This window comes from the organism of the source record quoted next, unplaced genomic scaffold (genome assembly GCF_019419815.1).
Source record: "Pyrus x bretschneideri cultivar Hongxiangsu unplaced genomic scaffold, Pyrus_bretschneideri_v1 Contig55, whole genome shotgun sequence".
Classification (NCBI taxonomy): domain Eukaryota; kingdom Viridiplantae; phylum Streptophyta; class Magnoliopsida; order Rosales; family Rosaceae; genus Pyrus; species Pyrus x bretschneideri.
The window spans coordinates 2493783-2513340 of record NW_025999793.1 but is presented as its reverse complement, the minus strand read 5'-3'; the positions used below and the strand labels follow the sequence as shown (position 1 = coordinate 2513340).

At 35.4% G+C, this 19558-nt stretch overlaps 1 protein-coding gene and 1 pseudogene across 1 annotated transcript; both read left to right on the top strand.

Moving 5' to 3' along the window:
• The first annotated feature begins 1773 nt into the window (after nucleotides 1–1773).
• Nucleotides 1774–11367, top strand: LOC125468183 (cyanogenic beta-glucosidase-like). Its single transcript, XM_048570808.1, has 8 exons — nucleotides 1774–1790; nucleotides 1918–2065; nucleotides 6086–6166; nucleotides 10318–10387; nucleotides 10648–10706; nucleotides 10858–10933; nucleotides 11105–11182; nucleotides 11276–11367. The coding sequence occupies exons 1-8, from the start codon at nucleotides 1774–1776 to the stop codon at nucleotides 11365–11367; spliced, it is 621 nt and encodes a 206-aa protein (XP_048426765.1).
• Nucleotides 11368–15068: 3701 nt separating this feature from the next.
• LOC125470992 lies at nucleotides 15069–18644 on the top strand (annotated as a pseudogene).
• The last annotated feature ends 914 nt before the right edge of the window (nucleotides 18645–19558 follow it).

Here is a 19558-nt window from a genome sequence, read left to right as displayed (position 1 = left end):
ATGTTTGACCTTCTGGTACAGTTGAAGGAGATGTTAATAGCGTTTCATACTGCATGGTGCAAATTAAGCCATTGAAGAGTTGAAGCCTATGTGTTGCTTGAACCCTTTTGGAAGCTATATAAATTTATTGACCTCCCAATAGTTGCCTTCCGAACACACATTGGGGTTGTAGTGTTTGCATTGTTAACAAGAGAAATATTTGAAGTAGATGTAAGAGGACTGAAGAGTTTTGCAAGTGACCGCTTCACATTTCGATGTCAAACAGTCTTGTAAAAGTTTAGCCTTTGTATACGATATGTAGCTTTCTAGGTTAATAAAGCTTCAGACTTTTCAAAGTATTACACATGCAGAGAAGCCTTTGTTGGTTTATTAAAGCATCGCTACTGTTGAACGATAAAATTAGATATTAGAGTACGAGTAGTACCCTTCATCGCCTAGTTGGTGATACAAGGTGAGTCCCTTCATTACCAGGTTAGTGACAAAAGTGGAGTACTCGTTCTACTTTCCATCACCTAGTTAGTGGACGAAGGTGAGTTCCTTCATTACCTAGTTGGTGGAAAGCGTGGTAATTTTCCAAAGGAAAGAAATTATTTATTAGAGTATGAGTTGTACCTTTCATCACCTAGTTGCTGATACAAAGGTGAGTTCTTGCATTACCAAGTGGGTGAGAATAATGACGAGTTGTCAAGGCACATTGTAACACATGCCAAAGGGAAAAAGTGTATGTTGACACCTACAGTGAAGGCCCTGAGTGCTATTTTATAATCTACCACAACGCAAAAAGAACACTCGTGGCTCAAGCTACTGGCATATTCACGCAATGACTAATTTGACTTCGGACGAATGGTGTACAAATCTTCAGCGGAGTGTAAGCAATAAGCCTAGAAGATGCGTTGCACCACAAAAAGTCTCTTAAGCGTAGTATAATAATCTATTGTATCAGGTTGAAGACGACAATACCAATTGGGAGGTCCCACAGATAGAATGAAAGGGAAAATGAGACATCGTTCTTCATTACTATGCCTCGGTATGCCATGGTGGATTTAAAGAGATGGATATGCTCAATTGGATCTTCCCTCCCAATTTACGATAGCAAACCAAGCTTCTGTTTTGTTTCTCCTTGTAAAGGGGTGCCAAAAATCCTTCTTGCTAGAGGGCCTGGCCTCGACTGATTCTAGTCAGGTACCTTGGCATGACGTTTGGCCTTTAGTCTGTTCATTCCTTGAGAAGCTGCAGGATAAGGCGGTCCTCAGTGGAGTCAGGCACTATTGGATCCCTCATTCGTAGTTTTCATCATTTATTGGTAGTGGGGAAGTTTAGTCAAGAGTATGTGGCTTTTTTTTTTATTCACCATACTAGCTTCCGGGAAATGCATGTTGGAAGTCCCCCAAGTCTCAAACACCTTCTTGTTCCTCTAAGTCTTGTCGTTTCTTCCTTAGGTTAGTAGTTGACCTTGGTTGTGGTAAGTGAATGATTCCTTTGATGACCCTTGGGTCAATGATCCTTGAGTTTATGTGGATAGGTTTTTCTTGACGATGCCGTAAGAGGTCTTGACAGTCGTGATAACCAGCTGTTGATCATTCCATTCCTTTTACAAGGAGATGTCTTCTTCCACTTGTCTTGCTTCGGTTTAAAGCAGCTAGGTTGAAAGAAGTCTCGTGTTGATCAATATCTTGGGTATAAGGCCTCTCGTCATTAAGAATGCCCGTGTTAAAGACATGTGAATCTTTGCGTTGGTGGGTACCTATGTGTTGATCCGCAGTCACGAAAGCGATGGCTCTTGAGACTGAGTCTGTATAGCCTCGCGAAACATCTCGAAGACATTCTAATATTATTCCTCAAGGATCTCATTCCCTATGGCCATTTTTTTTATTTTATTCTGAGTTCTAACCTCTTTGACTTTACTTCGAAGAGCAGGCTTGATCCTTTCACTCATTCGCTGCCTCACGCTAGGCATGCAAGGGGTGCTTTTCTGCATGTTGTAGCTTCCTTCGCTCCCATGTTGGAGAGGGATGCCTTATCAAATGACAGTGCATGCACGATAGAAACCAGTCTGACAAAGCTGGTGAGAGTAGGAATTATTGTCGTTTCCACAAACAACGCCAAATGTTGATACACAAAATCAATTAAACTTTGGAACAATGTAAAGTGACAAGTTTGTGACCTTCGTAAGGTTGCTTCAATCACCAAGTGAGGATACTATGTAAATAGATAGAGGTAAGGAAGCAAACACTAGAAGTACATGGTTCAACCTAAGTTAGGTTACGTCCATGAGGGTAGATGAGTTCTTATTAATAGTGAAAAGTTTACACAATACATAGGTTTAAGCATAATCATTATTTGTGAGTTCTAAGGACGAGTTTAAGTACAATAATGGCATTAGAAATTAATTGTAGGAGAACGGTCTCCTTTTATAGATAAGGAAAGTCTTCGGATCCTGTCCACGATTGATCTTGGACTCTAGGAGCTTTATTTTGATGTTCACATGTGTCGTGTTGTGATTAGTCTCTGGATTGGGGAGGAACTCGCGTGCTTCAGCAAGGGTGCCTCCACATGAGCTCTTCAGTGGGCCCTTGAAGGTGCGGAGTTGACCGGTGATTGGTAGTTTGGGGAGTGATGAAGTACGGTACAAACAACAAATATCAAATTTTCCTAAAGCTCTTAAATGTATATTTTATCTATTTAGACGTGATTACTTTGCCAAATCCCCATTGTGCTCATTTACTTTTGTAAATCTCGTCGTTCCCTTCGAATCCAAAAATTATGAGCCAAAACTGACAAGAGCATAGATACGTTAACTCGAACAATTTAAACAGTCCAAAAAATAAACTTTGGGGAATATTACAATGATAAATAACCTATTAACCTATAAAATAACAATTCTTCTGTCATTTTTCTTAATTCAATGTCGGTCCCTTTTTTAATTTTATTGCGTCACCTAATTTTAACTTATATTAGTTATAACACAAGAGTGGTCCTTGTGGCTGGGGTTAATTGTAACACGCAACTGTGAAAAAATTAAATCCCTCGGCTCGAGGACGGGGTTATCCTATAAAAAGATCCACTTGTCATATAACTATTGTACTGAAAGATATATCTTTCCATGAAGAGGAAGAAATGGAGACGGAATTCTATAAATCAGAGCTGAGGAATACTTAAGGGAAGAATATTTTATATTTTATAAAATACAGATACGCTATATTTTGGTATGCTTAAAAAAAAAAATACTAACAGATGTCACGTTTCACGATATATATAGTAGTGGGGGATTATGGGACAAAAAATAATTCCGTTTGGCATGGTGCTAGAACCTTGTTTCGAGATGTTTTGCTGGTATTGATCCAGATTTAGATGCTCACGTGGAATTTGGAGCATTCGAAAAACTTTGGGATCCAACTACAAGAAGGCAAGTAGTCTGATACAATATGCTTTGTTACTTGTTGCTTTTCATTTTTATTTTCTTTTTGTGATTTTTAGATGGGTTACCAGATAAATCTTGATTTGAATCACTGCCTTTTCTTTGACTCTAGTTCTTTACTTACCCGAGAGACGATCCCAAATAAATAGGTATGAAAGCTATAATTGTAAACCACGATCGAATCTATGGAAGCATTGGTTTATACATTCCCTTTAGTCTCAACTCTAGGAATAATTTTTTTTCGCTATCCTTTTTTGAGAACCACCTAAAGTTCCAACTAAAAAGGTCAAATGATTTCTCATTATCTCAATTGAAGTACAGATCCTTCCCTTGTTCCTCGAATGGATCTCTTAGTTGTTGAGAGGGTTGCCCAAAAGAAGTATATAAGGCGTACAAGTTTTTGGCTAATAAAGGGATCAAATGGTATAATTCTTTTGTTGGTAGATTGGAGGAATAGAAACATGACTATTGCTTTCCAATTGGCTGTTTTTGCATTAATTGCTACTTCATTAATCTTACTGATTAGTGTGCCTGTTGTATTTGCTTCCCCTGAGTGTTGGTCGGGTAACAAAAATGTTCTACTTTCTGGCATATTAGTTTTCAGGTTGTGAGACACATTAAAATTCAATGTAAGCCCCAAAATTTCAAATAAAGAAAAAAAATAGAAAAATCTGAGGGGGGGGGGTCAAACTTTTGTGTTTTTGAATTATAAAAATTTATATAAATGAAAAATATTAAATCAAAATAAATAGATGTATGCTAGTAAAAAACGAGTCTCTTGAAACTGCTAATCAATTTCTTGTACTACCAAGAAGAAGCCACACCAATGGGTATTCTTTCACAATCTTTAGAAGCAGAATAGCGAATTTGAGAACCAAGCTATTTCGATGCCTTCTTAATTAGCGTGGCAAGACAATTTCACAAAACCACTGGGTTTGCGGATTCAATATTAAAACTCCATCTAGAAGAAAAAGATCAAGATTAAATTCCTCATCTTTATCGATTATGAACTTACGTAAAGAATTATGGTCATAAATTTCTACTTCTTTGTTTCGTCAAATAATTTTCTATTGTTTGAATATGTCTCTATAGCTAATCCTCCATATTCAACTTCAAAAGTTATGCCCTTCAACAATTGGACAGACATAATATAAACAAGCAGATAAATGACTCTTTGTTTCCAACTGCAAAAAACATTTTGTTTTGTTGGAAAACTCAAGGGCAACTCAAGGATTGATCATTTCAAATTAAGACGAGTTAGATCGAATTGTTGTGTACATTATCTTACTTTTCAACACTAGGAATAATTTTTTTTTTATAAATAATGTATTTTTGTAGTATAAGTTATTAATTTCTTAATCTTAATTTGAATATCATAGATGCAAATAACTATTCAAATTGAAGAGTGTTTAGTCACCAAATGTATCAATAAAATGAATAGTTCGTTACAAATCGTTTACTTAGTGTCTACACTGTCGATTGGGTTCATATATTCAAATGACTAAACGATCTCAGACTCAAATAATTCTTTTTGTTTAGATGATCTTGAAATAAAGATTAAGAAACTGAACGATCACAATATAAAATTTGTAGAATATGTGCATTCCCCATAGGTGGAACGCAATGATTATCCATTCTTTTACTTACATACACAACTTTTGGGTACAAGAAACGTGCTTTCTTTTAAATTACAGACCATGACTTGGTCTTTAAACTAGGACTTTCAAAGCCAATTTTGTTTACAAATTTTAACCCTTTACTATTCTCATTCTTGTACTAGCAAGAAGAATGTGTTACTACTATACTATTCTCATTCTTGAGAACCTAGTTATTTCCAAAACCACTGGGTTTAACAATTCAATATTAAAACTCTCACAAGAAGAAAAAGATCAAGACTAAATTCTTCATCTTTATCGGTTCTGTACTTACGTAAAGAATTTTGTTCATAAATTTCTACTTTTTTGTTCGGTCAAATAATTATCTACTGTTTGAACAATACTCTGTAGCTAATCTACCGTATTCAACTTCAAAAGTTATGCCTTCAACAGTTGGACAGACATAATATAAACATGAAGATAAATGACTCTTTGTTTCCTAATGCAGTTAACGTTTTCTTTTGCTGGAAAACTCAAGGGTACCGCAAGGATTGATCATTTCAAATTAAGATGAGATTTGTGATATCCCGTCCCCAAAATTATTATTTTATTTTATTGTTGACGTATTTCGAAGATTTGATTGGAACTAGTTCTTTATTTCTCCAAATTTAAGAAAACGAAGTGAGGGGTGCTTTAGTCATTTCTAATTTTCTCGACCTTTTCGGTCAACTCTTGAATTGGTTAGGTAGAGTTCGATTCCATGAGCGCGTAGGCGTAAACAGATCTTATTTCCGAGTCCGAACAGAGAAGTTAGAGTCGTTTGAAGTTGGTGGCATTTTGGTTATATTACCAAAATGCTATAAATTGGGGGGATTTCAGAAAATGGAAGAAGGAAAACTGCACTAAACCGTTTTAGGGGGAAATTTGACCCATAAACCCACCAAACTTGACCCGCTTGTATCTTTTTCATCCGAGCTCCGTTTTGGATGATCTTTGTGTCCCTGGAAAGCTCTTGACGAGCTCTACATCTCTGTGATTTTATATTTTCCCATTTCTTTTTCCATCCGTGCAGTTCGAGGTCGCAAAGTCCACGACCTTGCCGGCGGATTTATCATCTTTCCGGCGATTCAGGCAACGATTTCCTTCGAGTGAGGTATGAAACTTCATCTACTCTTCATAATCTTCAAGTGGATATGCTTAGTTTGTGCTTTCGTATTCATTTTAGAGTTGAGTGTTTAGAACACCTAGAAATCCGGTTTTCTCCGGTGAAATTGGACTGTTTCCGGTTAGAATTTATCGCCGGCCTAGTTGTGAAAAGTGTTTCCCTTGTTGAGCTCTAGCTACCACGTAAATTTGAGCTCCTCTAGTTAATGTTGAAATTCGGGGTTTGTAAACCCTCCATCTTGGCTTCCACCGCGTGTGGCGGTGCGTGGGATTGTTCACGAGTGTTGTCTAGGTTTTAAATACCTTCTAGTGACCATGTGAACCTATGTCTAGCTTGGTTTCCAAAGATTCAATTGTTGGGTGTGTAGATCAAATTTCTTGATCAAGGGTTTGGTTCAAAGGTCAATTTCTTGTTAATTTTGAGTCATGCTAGTTTTGGATGTTGTATACATGACTTCTGGACTACCGGAAAGTATTTTGGGATGTGTTATATGAATTGGAAGTGGGTTGTTACGTAAGTTGCAGAAAATTGATTTCTTTGCAAAGAAAACTCAAGTTTCGAGTAGCCTTCTTTGGCTCTTAATTTCTAGGCCTTTATGTGCTCCTTTGGAGAAAATTTTTAGTGTGTCGAAAGTACATATGCTCATGATCGTAACCCAATTGTTTTCACTCAATTTCGTTGAGTTTTGGTTTATCAAAACCTTCTTTAAGTTTGGGTCGCGGGCTGCCAAACAGCAGCAGAAAATTGGGTTTCCAGTTTCAAGACTCCGTTTTTCCTTTTGGCATAACTTCCAATTTAGAGCTCCGTTTTCTACAAACTTTGTATGCTTTTAAAGTACAGAACACAAGCTTCAAAACCCATATAATATCACATGATTTGGTTTAGTTTGGAATGTCCCAATGGGAGCCTAAACTTGGTCTAACAGTGCTGTTTTCTGCGGATTTTGTGGAGAAGTAGAGTACTTTTTTTGCCACACCTATTTTCTTTTCCAGTTTCCTTTCTAATCTTCTTTACTACTAATTGAGTGATATTATTGGAGTGGTAGATTCCATAATCAGTGTACTTTCTTTAGATAATATTAATTTTGTTCCTTTGAAGAGCCTAATCGGAACACAAAAGTACAATCAAGAGTATAAATACAAGTAGCACACATTACTAACCAAACTAAGCTATTAAAATGTGATTTCTTTTATAATTGGCCATCGATCTATTTTATTAAATGTGGTTTGATTATGGATGGGTAATATTGTGGAAAAGTGATTCGAATTGCATATTGAAATGTGAATTATATATATACATACGCCATAGACCCATGTTAATTAAATGTGAATTCTATTGAAGTGTTATTTTATTTGTGGCCAGTGATCTATTTTCAGTAAGTATGATTTGACTTGTGGATTGGAAATATGGTTTGTATTGTATGATTGGATTGATGTGATGAAATGCGAGAGCTAGTAGTGGACCTTTAATCCATTGTTATGGGGTTTGTTGCTTCGAAACATGTTTCAACCCTCGTGTCATTATTCATTCTCGTTTCATTGAGTCTTTGTACCTTGAGTAACTTGATCCATGTCTTGTTTTATTGATTGGCGTTACACATTCTACTCTGCGATTTCGTTGAGTGATGGTCCGAAATCGTATCCTGGTTTGGATTCCGTTGAGGGAAGGTCCGGAATCCTTCCTACTCCACTCCGCGATTCCGTTGAGTGATGGTCAGGAATCGTATCTTGGTTTGGGTTCCGTTGAGTGATGGTCCGGAATCCCTCTTACTCCATGATCCCGTTGAGTGATGGTCCGGGATTGTATCCACCTTAGTTCATTGAGTTTAGTTTGAGATGGTTGCAAAGGTGTAGGCTTTGGATGAACAGTGTTGCCCTAATTCTTCTTTCATTGTGTGTATGTGAATATGGGTGTGAGATGTTATGGTTGTTTGGGATGAACTTTTGGATGTCTGGGTGACTCCCTCGGAGTTTTCAAAAGTTTGGTATTAATTTCTTATGAAGGATTTATATTCAATGTTTATAAATTTTGATTGATGGCTGGGTTTATTATTGTATCACATGCTTATTTTATTGTCCCTCACCCGAGCCTCTCAGCTTATCTGAGTGCCTGAATTGCCAGTGCACCAATTCCATAATATTGGCATTGACTTTACATATGACAGGTCTGGGTAGATTATGAGAAACCGCTTGATATTTTGGTTCCGTTGAGTGGTCCGGAACCCAATGTTGTTGGATTATGTTGAGTGGTCCGGAATCCTTGCTCTTGTTCATTCCGTAAGGTGATTTAGAATCCGAAATTCGAGTAGATGGGAATTACCCACAATAGATATTGTGAAAATAAATTAGAATTACCATGTTATTATTCTTAACCCAAATTGGGAATTATGTAGAGTTCTTTAATTAAATTCGTGAAATGATATGTTATCTCATTGATTGATTAACGTAATTAAATGTTAATATTGTACTTCGTGATTCCTTGATATGTTACCAGCTATGTATTGAAATATAATGTTGGAAGTATAGTGATTAGTATGATGAAGTGAAATGTGATGTAACTTGGGTATTGGAAATGGTTATGACACATGATTGTAATGCATATTGAATTGCTTGGGAGATGTGAGGTCTAGTAAATGACCGATGACCCATTATGATGTGGATTTTACTCAAATATTGCTTCGTTTCGTTGAGTTTCGTGAATTGGGTAACTTGAATCATGTCTTGTTCCTTCGAGCCGTTGTTATGTTTCTTGGACTTCCGTTCAATTCGGTTGGGTGGATTGGAACTGAGTTCTGTTTGGATTCCGTTGAGTGATGGTCCGGAATCCCCTTTGGAGCCTCGGTCCGTTGTGCGGTCCAAAAATCCCCTTTTCCAAAGATGTAGTCTTCAACTGAATTGTGTTGCTCTAGCCTTGCGTTTCGACTTGTTGTATGTGTTATTGATGATGTGATGGTTGACATTATTGATTGATGTGATTGTGGAATGACGTTGGATACGAGTGGAGTTATCATGAGTATTTTAGTTGATTAATGTTTCTAGAGATTAATATGTTCTTTGTTAATTCTTAAATATGTTACTCGCTATGAAACGCGAATTTTTGTGGGAAACGTGAGGAATTTATGTGAGGGTTGAAGTGGATATGTTAATCGTCATGTGGGATTGTTATGTTGGATACCATGGTTATTGTTATGACTAGACTTGTTGATAAATGTGGCTAGAGAATGGTATTATACATCGTTGGTTCTTTGAAATGATATATGTTGTGAATTGCGGTATCATGTTGTGACATAATGGCCTATATATTGATGGAGGGGAAATCATGATTTTCAGATGGGTTGTTATGTAACCCTGAGTCTAGTATTTTCATGCTTGTCAAGTTCTATTGATTGATTGAGAAATGTTATACCTTTCGACTTAATCGGACTGTGTTATATGTCAATTTTTGTGCATGACGAACTACGAATGGCTTGATCCCTGTCTAGGGTACGTAGGCAGTCTAACAGGGAGGTTAGATGCAGCCATAAAGCATACGAAAATAACTATGTGATTCGATTATTAAGTTGTGCTTGGCCATATCCCGGAGGTGGGATATGATAGATACAGATTTTTTATGACGCCACGTGTCAATTCTGGACGTATGTCGGGATTGGGGCGTGACAAGATTGATCGAACAGTTGTGTACATTATCTTACTTTTCAACTCAAGGAATAATTTTTTTTGTATAAATAATGTATTTTTATATGTATAGTATAAGTTATTAATTTTTTAATCTTAATTTGAATATCATATATACAAAGAACTATTCAAATTGAAGACAGTTTAGTATTAATACTGTTGATTGGGTTCATATATTTAAATGACTAAATGATCTCATATTCAAACAATTCTTTTTGTTTCGATGATCTTCAAATAATGATTAAGAAACTGAACCATCACGATACACAATTTGTAGAATATGTGTATTGGTCATTGGTGGAACGCAAGGATTATCCATTCTTTTACGTACGTACGCACGCACCTTTTGGGCACCTGAAATGTATTTTATACATGCAGTTAGCATCCATGCATGAATTATAATGTTGACATCTTCCTTGCGTGTGTAGTAGTACTCTTACGTATATAAATGTGTGTATATTTCAGTATGAAGGTGCAGTAAAAGAAGATGGAAGAGGACCAAGCATATGGGATACCTACACCCACAAACATCCAGGTCTGTGATTTGATCAATTGGTAATTAATATAAAAACTTTAGCTACTTCCTTTCAAAGGAGTATAAATAGCACCTCATTCTTTTCTTCGTGAGGATAAGTAAACTCCAACCTCTCTAATAACCATGCACTTTGTTGGGAGACCAATAGTACGTGGTCATGTGATATGTACAATATACGTATATACTTCATCAATGTGCATGCATATAAAGTACTTTGCACATGACATGGATTTCACCATTATGTTTTTTAATAACTGCAAAAAAAATCGCTGATGGCGGTAACGAAGACGTTGCTATAGATCAATATCACCGCTATAAGGTCTAGAACCTCATTACTTTGTCTCTTGACCCTTTATAGTTGAAGGTCACATGTTAACATATTAAATTGGAGCCTTTATAAAAAAAAAAAAAAAAAGGGACAATGTTTAATGAGATCCTCAATATTTAATTTTAAACTTTTGTCATTCTAGGAAGATGTGGGGATTATGAAGGATATGGAGTTGGATGCTTACAGATTCTCTATTTCATGGTCCAGAATATTACCAAGTAATTTGCTCCACTTTCTCATATTTCGTTGGCACCAATGTCAATATTGTGCATAAGAATTATTTTTCCTACAAGAAAATTATTCTCTTTGTATACTTTTAACTAAAGTAATGTGATTGAGTTATCTACTGGGTAACCCTTTTTATTTCTTGCTATTTTTGTTCTAATTAGATGGAGCGTTAAGTGGTGGCGTTAACATGAAAGGAATTGATTATTACAACAATCTCATCAATGAACTCCTACGCAATGGTTAATTATCCTACCTTAAACAATTATTACATGATTTTTCAGAACATCATTCAATCAGACTTTTAATTTGATTTTACTGATGATGTATTATAGGTTTAAAGCCGTTTGTAACACTCTTTCATTGGGATGTTCCCCAAGCTTTAGAAGATGAATATGGTGGTTTCTTAAGCCCTCGTATTGTGTAAGTGAACAAAATTTATTTTCTCATTGATAATTTGATAAAATACATACTAATATACGTAACATAAATTTGTATCTACAGCGATCATTTTAAAGACAATGCAGAACTTTGTTATAAAGAATTTGGTGATCGAGTCAAGCACTGGTTCACGTTAAATGAGCCACATACTTTTAGTAATATGGGTTATGCTCTTGGGAGTTGTGCACCGGGACGCTGCTCTTCTTGGCAAAACCTAAACTGCACCGGTGGAGATTCGGCCATTGAACAATACTTGGTGGCACACCACCTTCTTCTTGCTCATGGAGCATCTGTAGAATTGTACACGAACAGATATCAGGTTCAATAACTGTTTTTTTTTTCTTTTTTTTTTTTTTTTTTTTGGGTCAGATTATTGGCTCCTAAATAAGAATTCTATATTAATCCTTATTATTGAGTTGTATTACAAGAGGGAATACTCTCGGTAGTAAGATAATCTAAAGGATGAATCTTTATTTTGATGTTGACTTGTGTCGTGTTGCGAATAGTCTCTTGATTGGGGAGGAACTCGTGTGCTTCAGCAAGGGTGCCTCCATATGAGCTCTTCAATGGGCCCTTGAAGGTAAGAAGTTGACCGGTGATTGGTAGTTTAGGGAGTGATGAAGTACGGTACAAACAACAAATATCAAATTTTCCTAAAGCTCTTAAATGGATATTTTATCTATTTCGACGTGATTACTTTGCCGAATCCCCATTGTGCTCATTTACTTTTGTAAATCTCGTTGTTCCCTTCGAATCCATACATTATGAGCCAAAACTGACAAGAACATAGCTACGTTAACTCGAACAATTTAAACAGTCCAAAACATAAACTTTGGGGAATACGACAATGATAAATAACCTATTAACCTATAAAATAACAATTCTTCTGTCATTTTTCTTAATTCAATGTCGGTCCCTTCTTTAATTTTATTGCGTCACCTAATTTTAACTTATATTAGTTATAACACAAGAGTGGTCCTTGTGGCTGGGGTTAACTCTAACACGCAGCTGTGAAAAAATTAAAGCCCTTGGCACTAGGACGAGGTTATCCTTTAAAAAGATCCACTTTTCATATAACTATTGTATTGAAAGATATATCTTTCCATGAAGAGGAAGAAATGGATAAAAGGAATTCTATAAATTAGAGATGAGGAACACTTAAAGGAAGAATATTTTATATTTTAAAAAATACAGTTACGCTATATTTTGTTATGCATAAAAAAAATCGAATGAGTAAAAAAAAAATACAAACAGATGTCACGTTTCATGATATATGTAGTAGTGGGGGATTATGGGACAAAAAGTAATTCCATTTGGCATGGTGCTAGAACCTAGTTTCGATATGTTTTTGCTGGTATTGATCCAAATTTAGATGCTCAAGTGGAATTTGGTGCATTCCAAAAACTTTGAGATCCAACTACAAGAAGACAAGTAGTCTGATACAATATGCTTTGTCACTTGTTGCTTTTGTGTTTTTTTGAAAAAAAATTAGAAAAATAAAGAAAAAAATTAGAAAAATTTGAGGGCGGGGGGTCAAACTTTTATGTTTTTGAATTATAAAAATATATATAAATGAAAAATATTAAATCAAAATAAATAGATGTAAGCTAATAAAAAACGAGTCTCTTGAAACTGCTAATCATTTTCTTGTACTACCAAGATGAAGCCACCCCAATGGGTATCGTTTCACAATCTTTAGGAGGACAATAGCCAATTTGAGAACCTAGCTATTTCGATGACTTCTTAATTAGCGTGGAAAGACAATTTCACAAAACCACTGGGTTTACGGATTCAATATTAAAACTCTAACAAGAAGAAAAAGGTCAAGATTAAATTCTTCATCTTTATCGATTTTGTACTTACGTAAAGAATTATGGTCATAAATTTCTACTTTTTGGTTGGGTCAAATGATTTTCTATTGTTTGAATAAGTCTCTATAGCTAATCCTCCATATTCAACTTCAAAAGTTATGCCCTTCAACAGTTGGACAGACATAATATAAACAAGCAGATAAATGACTCTTTGTTTCCAAATGCAGAAAACATTTTGTTTTGCTGGAAAACTCAAGGGCAACTCAAGGATTGATCATTTCAAATTAAGACGAGATCGATCGAACTATTGTGTACATTATCTTACTTTTCAACCCAAGGAATAAATTTTTTTTTATAAATAATGTATTTCTGTAGTATAAGTTATTAATTTCTTAATCTTAATTTGAATATCATAGATGCAAATAACTATTCAAATTGAAGACTGTTTAGTCGCCAAATGTATCAATAAAATGAACGGTTCGTTATAAATCTTTTACTTAGTGTCTACACTGTCGATTTGGTTCATATATTTAAATGACTAAACGATCTCAAACTCAAATAATTCTTTTTGTTTAGATGATCTTGAAATAAAGATTAAGAAACTGAACGATCACAATATAAAATTTGTAGAATATGTGCATTACCCATAGGTGGAACGCAAGGATTATCCATTCTTTTACTTACATACACAACTTTTGGGTGCAAGAAACGTGCTTTCTTTTAAATTACAGACCATGACTTGGTCTTTAAACTAGGACTTTCAAAGCCAATTTTGTTTACAAATTTTAACCCTTTACTATTCTCATTCTTGTACTAGCAAGAAGAATGTGTTACTACTATACTTTGAAGGGTGTCCAAACCTTCTTAAAAGCCACTTCAATGGTATCCTTTCACAATCTTTAGGAGCAAAATAGCCAACTTGAGAGCCTAGTTATTTCCAAAACCACTGGGTTGACAAATTCAATATTAAAACTCTCACAAGAAGAAAAAGATCAAGACTAAATTCTTCATCTTTATCGGTTCTGTACATACGTAAAGAATTTTGTTCATAAATTTCTACTTTTTTGTTCAGTCAAATAATTATCTACTGTTTGAACAATTCTCTGTAGCTAATCTACCATATTGAACTTCAAAAGTTATGCCTTCAACAGTTGGACAGACATAATATAAACATGAAGATAAATGACTATTTGTTTCCTAATGCAGTTAACGTTTTCTTTTGCTGGAAAACGCAAGGGTAACTCAAGGATTTATAATTTCAAATTAAGATGAGATTGATCGAGCAGTTGTGTACATTATCTTACTTTTCAACTCAAGGAATAACTTTTTTTGTATAAATAATGTATTTTTATATGCATAGTACAAGTTATTAATTTTTTAATCTTAATTTTGAATGTCATATATACAAAGAACTATTCAAATTGAAGAGAGTTTAGTTATCCAAATATATCAATAAAATGAATAATTCATTATAAATCTTTTACTTAGTATTAATACTGTTGATTGGGTTAATATATTTAAATGACTAAATGATCTCATATTCAAATAAAGATTAAGAAACTGAACCATCACGATACAAAATTTGTAGAATATGTGTATTCCTCATTGGTGGAACGCAAGGATTATCCATTCTTTTACGTACGCACGCAACTTTTGGGCAGTTGAAATGTGCTTTCTTTTAAACTACAGACCTTGACTTGGCCTTTAAACTAGGACTTTCAAAGCCAATTTTGTTGACAAATTCTAACCCTTTACTATTCTCATGAGCTAGTACGTAGACACCATATCCCTTCCTCCCTTTCTCTATATAAACCCCATGCAATCTTCCAGGAGGAGATAACTTAATTATCTCTATCGATATCAAAACTCCCAAGTTATGGCAATGAAATATTCACGATCTTTGCTCTTTGGTGTGCTGCTACTCATTGGCTTTGCATTCACAAATAGCGAAGGAACTAATACGGATCCACCTGTTCTTTGCGAATTTCTCAATCGCAGCAGTTTTGAACCAGGGTTCATATTTGGCTCAGGTTCCGCATCTTACCAGGTTAGTATATATATATCTTCTGGATTATTTACCATATTTTTGGTGTATTTTATACATGGAGTTAGCATCCATGCATGAATTATAATGTTGACATCTTCCTTGCGTGTGTAGTAGTACTCTTACGTATATGCATGTGTGTGTATTTCAGTATGAAGGTGCAGTAAAAGAAGATGGAAGAGGACCAAGCATATGGGATACCTACACCCACAAACATCCAGGTCTGTGATTTAATCAATTGGTAATTAATATGAAAACTTTAGCTACTTCATTTCAAAGGAGTATAAATAGCACCTCATTCTTTTCTTCGTGAGGACAAGTAAACTCCAACCTCTCTAATAACCATGCACTTTGTTGGGAGACCAATAGTACGTGGTCATGTGATATGTACAATATACGTATATACTTCGTCAATGTGCAAGCATATAAAGTACTTTGCACATGATATGGATTTCACCATTATGTTTTTGAATAACTGCAGAAAAAATTGCTGATGGCGGTAACGGAGACGTTGCTATAGATCAATATCACCGCTATAAGGTCTAGAACCTCATAACTTTGTCTCTTGACCCTTTATACTTGAAGGGCACATGTTAACATATTAAATTGGAGCCTTTATATAGATATAAAAAAAAAAAAAAAAAAAAAAAAAAAAGGGACAATGTTTAATGAGATCCTCAATATTTAATTTTAAACTTTTGTCATTCTAGGAAGATGTGGGGATTATGAAGGATATGGAGTTGGATGCTTACAGATTCTCTATTTCATGGTCCAGATTATTACCAAGTAAGTTGCTCCACATCCTCATATTTCGTTGGGACCAATATCAATATTGTGCATAAGAATTATTTTTCCTACAAGAAAATTATTGTTTTTATATACTTTTAACTAAAGTAATGTGATTGAGTTATCTACTGGGTAACCCTTATTTTTTTTCTTGTTATTTTTGTTCTAATTAGATGGAACGTTAAGTGGTGGCGTTAACATGAAAGGAATTGATTATTACAACAATCTCATCAATGAACTCCTACGCAATGGTTAATCATCCTACCTTAAACAATTATTACATGATTTTTTAGAACATCATTCTATCAGACTTTTAATTTGATTTTACTAATCATGTATTACAGGTTTAAAGCCGTTTGTAACACTCTTTCATTGGGATGTTCCCCAAGCCTTAGAAGATGAATATGGTGGTTTCTTAAGCCCTCGTATTGTGTAAGTGAACAAAATTTATTTTCTCATTGATAATTTGATAAAATACATAATGATATATGTAACATAAATTTGTATCTACAGCGATCATTTTAAAGACTATGTAGAACTTTGTTATAAAGAATTTGGTGATCGAGTCAAGCATTGGTTCACGTTAAATGAGCCCATACTTTTTGTAATATGGGTTATGCTCTTGGGAGTTACGCACCGGGACGCTGCTCTTCTTGGCAAAACCTAAACTGCACCGGTGGAGATTCAGCCATTGAACCATACTTGGTGGCACACCACCTTCTTCTTGCTCATGGAGCAGCTGTAGAATTGTACAAGAACAGATATCAGGTTCAATAACTGTTTTTTTTTTCTTTTTCTTTTTTTTTTTTTTCGGGTCAAATTATTGGCTCCTAATTGAGAATTCTATATTAATCCTTACTATTGAGTTGTAATACAAGAGGGAATACTCTCGGGAGTAAGATAATCTAAAGGTTGTATCTTTTTCTATAACTCCTATTTATTCAACCAAAATTCATATTTTTGCGTAGGCATCTCAGAAAGGCTTGATAGGAATAACATTGGTGTCACACTGGTTTGAGCCTGCTTCGGAGTCAAAGCAAGACAGAGATGCTGCCTTACGATCTTTGGATTTTATGTTTGGATGGCAAGTGTCTTGTTAAATTATATATAAACCCAATTACATGTTTACTTATGACTTGTAACATTCACACTACCTAGCTAGCAGTACTCTTTGTATATAATGCTATAATTAGGCTTATATTTGGAATTTTCATGTTTTGTAGGTTTTTGGACCCATTAATAACTGGTGACTATCCACACACCATGCGATCAATTGTTGGAAAAAGATTGCCAAAATTCACAAAAGAACAATCCAAGTTGCTAAACGGATCGCTTGATTTTCTTGGAATAAATTATTATACTGCTAGATACGCAACTAGTACACCTAAGAACAATTCACAACCGGCAAGCTACGTAACAGATCCTCAAGCTGATCTTACGAGTGAGTGCCAGGGGAAACTTACTTTGAATAGCTTAAGTTCTTTGTTCTTCTTGACCAAGTTTAACTTCTGAATTATATTAATTATATTCTAATATTTACACCAATTGTATTCTAATGTTTGTAAATATTTTGTCAGCTGAGCTTAATGGAGTACTTATTGGTCCACAGGTATACATCAAATTTATCATTTCGAGCTATTTGCATTTGGAGGATTAGTTTTTTTCCCCAACATTTACGTATTATCTTGAAACGGTGTTGCAGGCTGCTTCAGATTGGTTATATGTATATCCAAAAGGAATTCACGATCTTGTACTCTACACAAAGGAAAAATATAATGATCCGCTCATTTATATTACTGAGAATGGTATGTAATACATACTTTTAAGCCTTGATTATTTGCAAAAGTTTCACATATTTATAATGGTGTAAAATGAAACTACATGTTTTTTTATATTTTTAGAGGAAAAAAATAAATTTAATTTTTTGTGCAATAATATGTATGTAGGTGTATCAGAGTTGAATAATCCAAAACTATCACTTGACGAGGCTCTTCATGATACCACTAGAATTGACTACCATTACCGTCACCTGTGTTACCTTCAAGCGGCGATCAAGTAAGTAGTTATTAACAATTTAATTAAGGCTATATGCTGCCTATCCTTCTTAAGTTATGGTTATTTGATCATTATTTTGACCTTATCCATTTGAACATTTGTGTATGTGTGTGCAGAAATTGTGCGAAAGTGAAGGGATACTTTCCATGGACATTGCTGGACGACTTTGAATGGGCTTCTGGATACACCGTCCGATTTGGATTAAACTACGTGGATTATAATGATGGGCTGAAAAGACACCCAAAACTCTCAGCACACTGGTTCAAAAATTTGCTTAAGAAGAATTGAAGAAATTAAAAGAAAGTTATTGTTCATTATAAACATTTAAGTGGATAATTTTGCTGTTTATGTATTTGTATTTCAATTCCTTCTGCATTTGTGTTTCCTTTAAATAATGTAAGTATTCTTTGAGATTCAATAATTCAATAAAAAGCTATAAGAGCTGTGAATGCTACAGTAAAACCTCTCCCTATAAAGGAATAACTTATTTATAGGGGTAAATTACACTTTACCACCTCAGGTTTGGGGTCTATTACAATCGCATACAACATCTTCACAACATTTCACTTTCATACGCCACTAACTATTTTATTTCAATATAGTACCTCCGTTACATTTTCCATCCATTGATCCGTTAAAAGCTGACGTGGCTGCCACAATTGTACCACGTAGCTGCCAAATTTGTTCCACATGGCAAAAAAATATTTTTTTATCCATTTAAAGAGAATTAATTAATGAAAAGTTAAAAAAAAAAAAAAAAAAAAAAAAAACCCATAACCCATGTTCTTCCCCAAGGACCCCCTCTTCCCTACAACCTAAACCTCCCATCACACCCCACCCCAACCTCCCCCCCAACCCTACCCCACCCCACCCCACACCCACCTCCCCCGCAAACCCCCCCCCCCCCACGGCCCTATCTGCAGCTCCCCTGCAACCCCCCACCCAACCCCAAACCCTAAAAAACCCAGTTGTTCAACCCAAAACCCCGAAATCAAAAGGGGGAATTGAATTCCTGAGATGAAGTGAGGGAGTGGGGGTTTTAGGAAGGGCAAAGTAAAGGGAATTCTAGAGGGAGAAAGAAAAGAGACAGAAGAGAGAGAGGGAGAGAGAGAGAAGGGAAGTGGGCTGCGAAGGAGAAAGTAGCTAAAAGACCCAACCCATCTTTTTCTCCTTGTCTCCATAGGGGCACCTCTCTGTGTCTTCTGCAACCCTCGCTTCCATAGGGGAACCTCTATGCGTCTCGGTGGGGTGGGTTGCGGTGGAACGGGGTGGGGGGTTACGGGTGAGGTGGCGATTGGATGAGGTAGGGATGGGGTGGGGTGGGTGGGGTAGGATAGGGGTTTTAGGTTGCAGGGAATGGGGTGTCTTGGGGAAGATGATGGGTTATGGGTTTTTTTTTTTTTTTAAATAAATTTTCTTTAATTAATTATTTTAAAATGAATAAAAATAAATTTTCCATGTTGCACAAATTTGGTGGCCAC

Excerpts from the sequence above, each read along its gene's own strand:
- LOC125468183 (XM_048570808.1), top strand. Across the intron at positions 6,167-10,317 it reads AACGATTTCCTTCGAGTGAG|TATGAAGGTGCAGTAAAAGA; the intron begins GTATGAAACTTC and ends TGTATATTTCAG. Across the intron at positions 10,707-10,857 it reads ATCAATATCACCGCTATAAG|GAAGATGTGGGGATTATGAA; the intron begins GTCTAGAACCTC and ends TTGTCATTCTAG.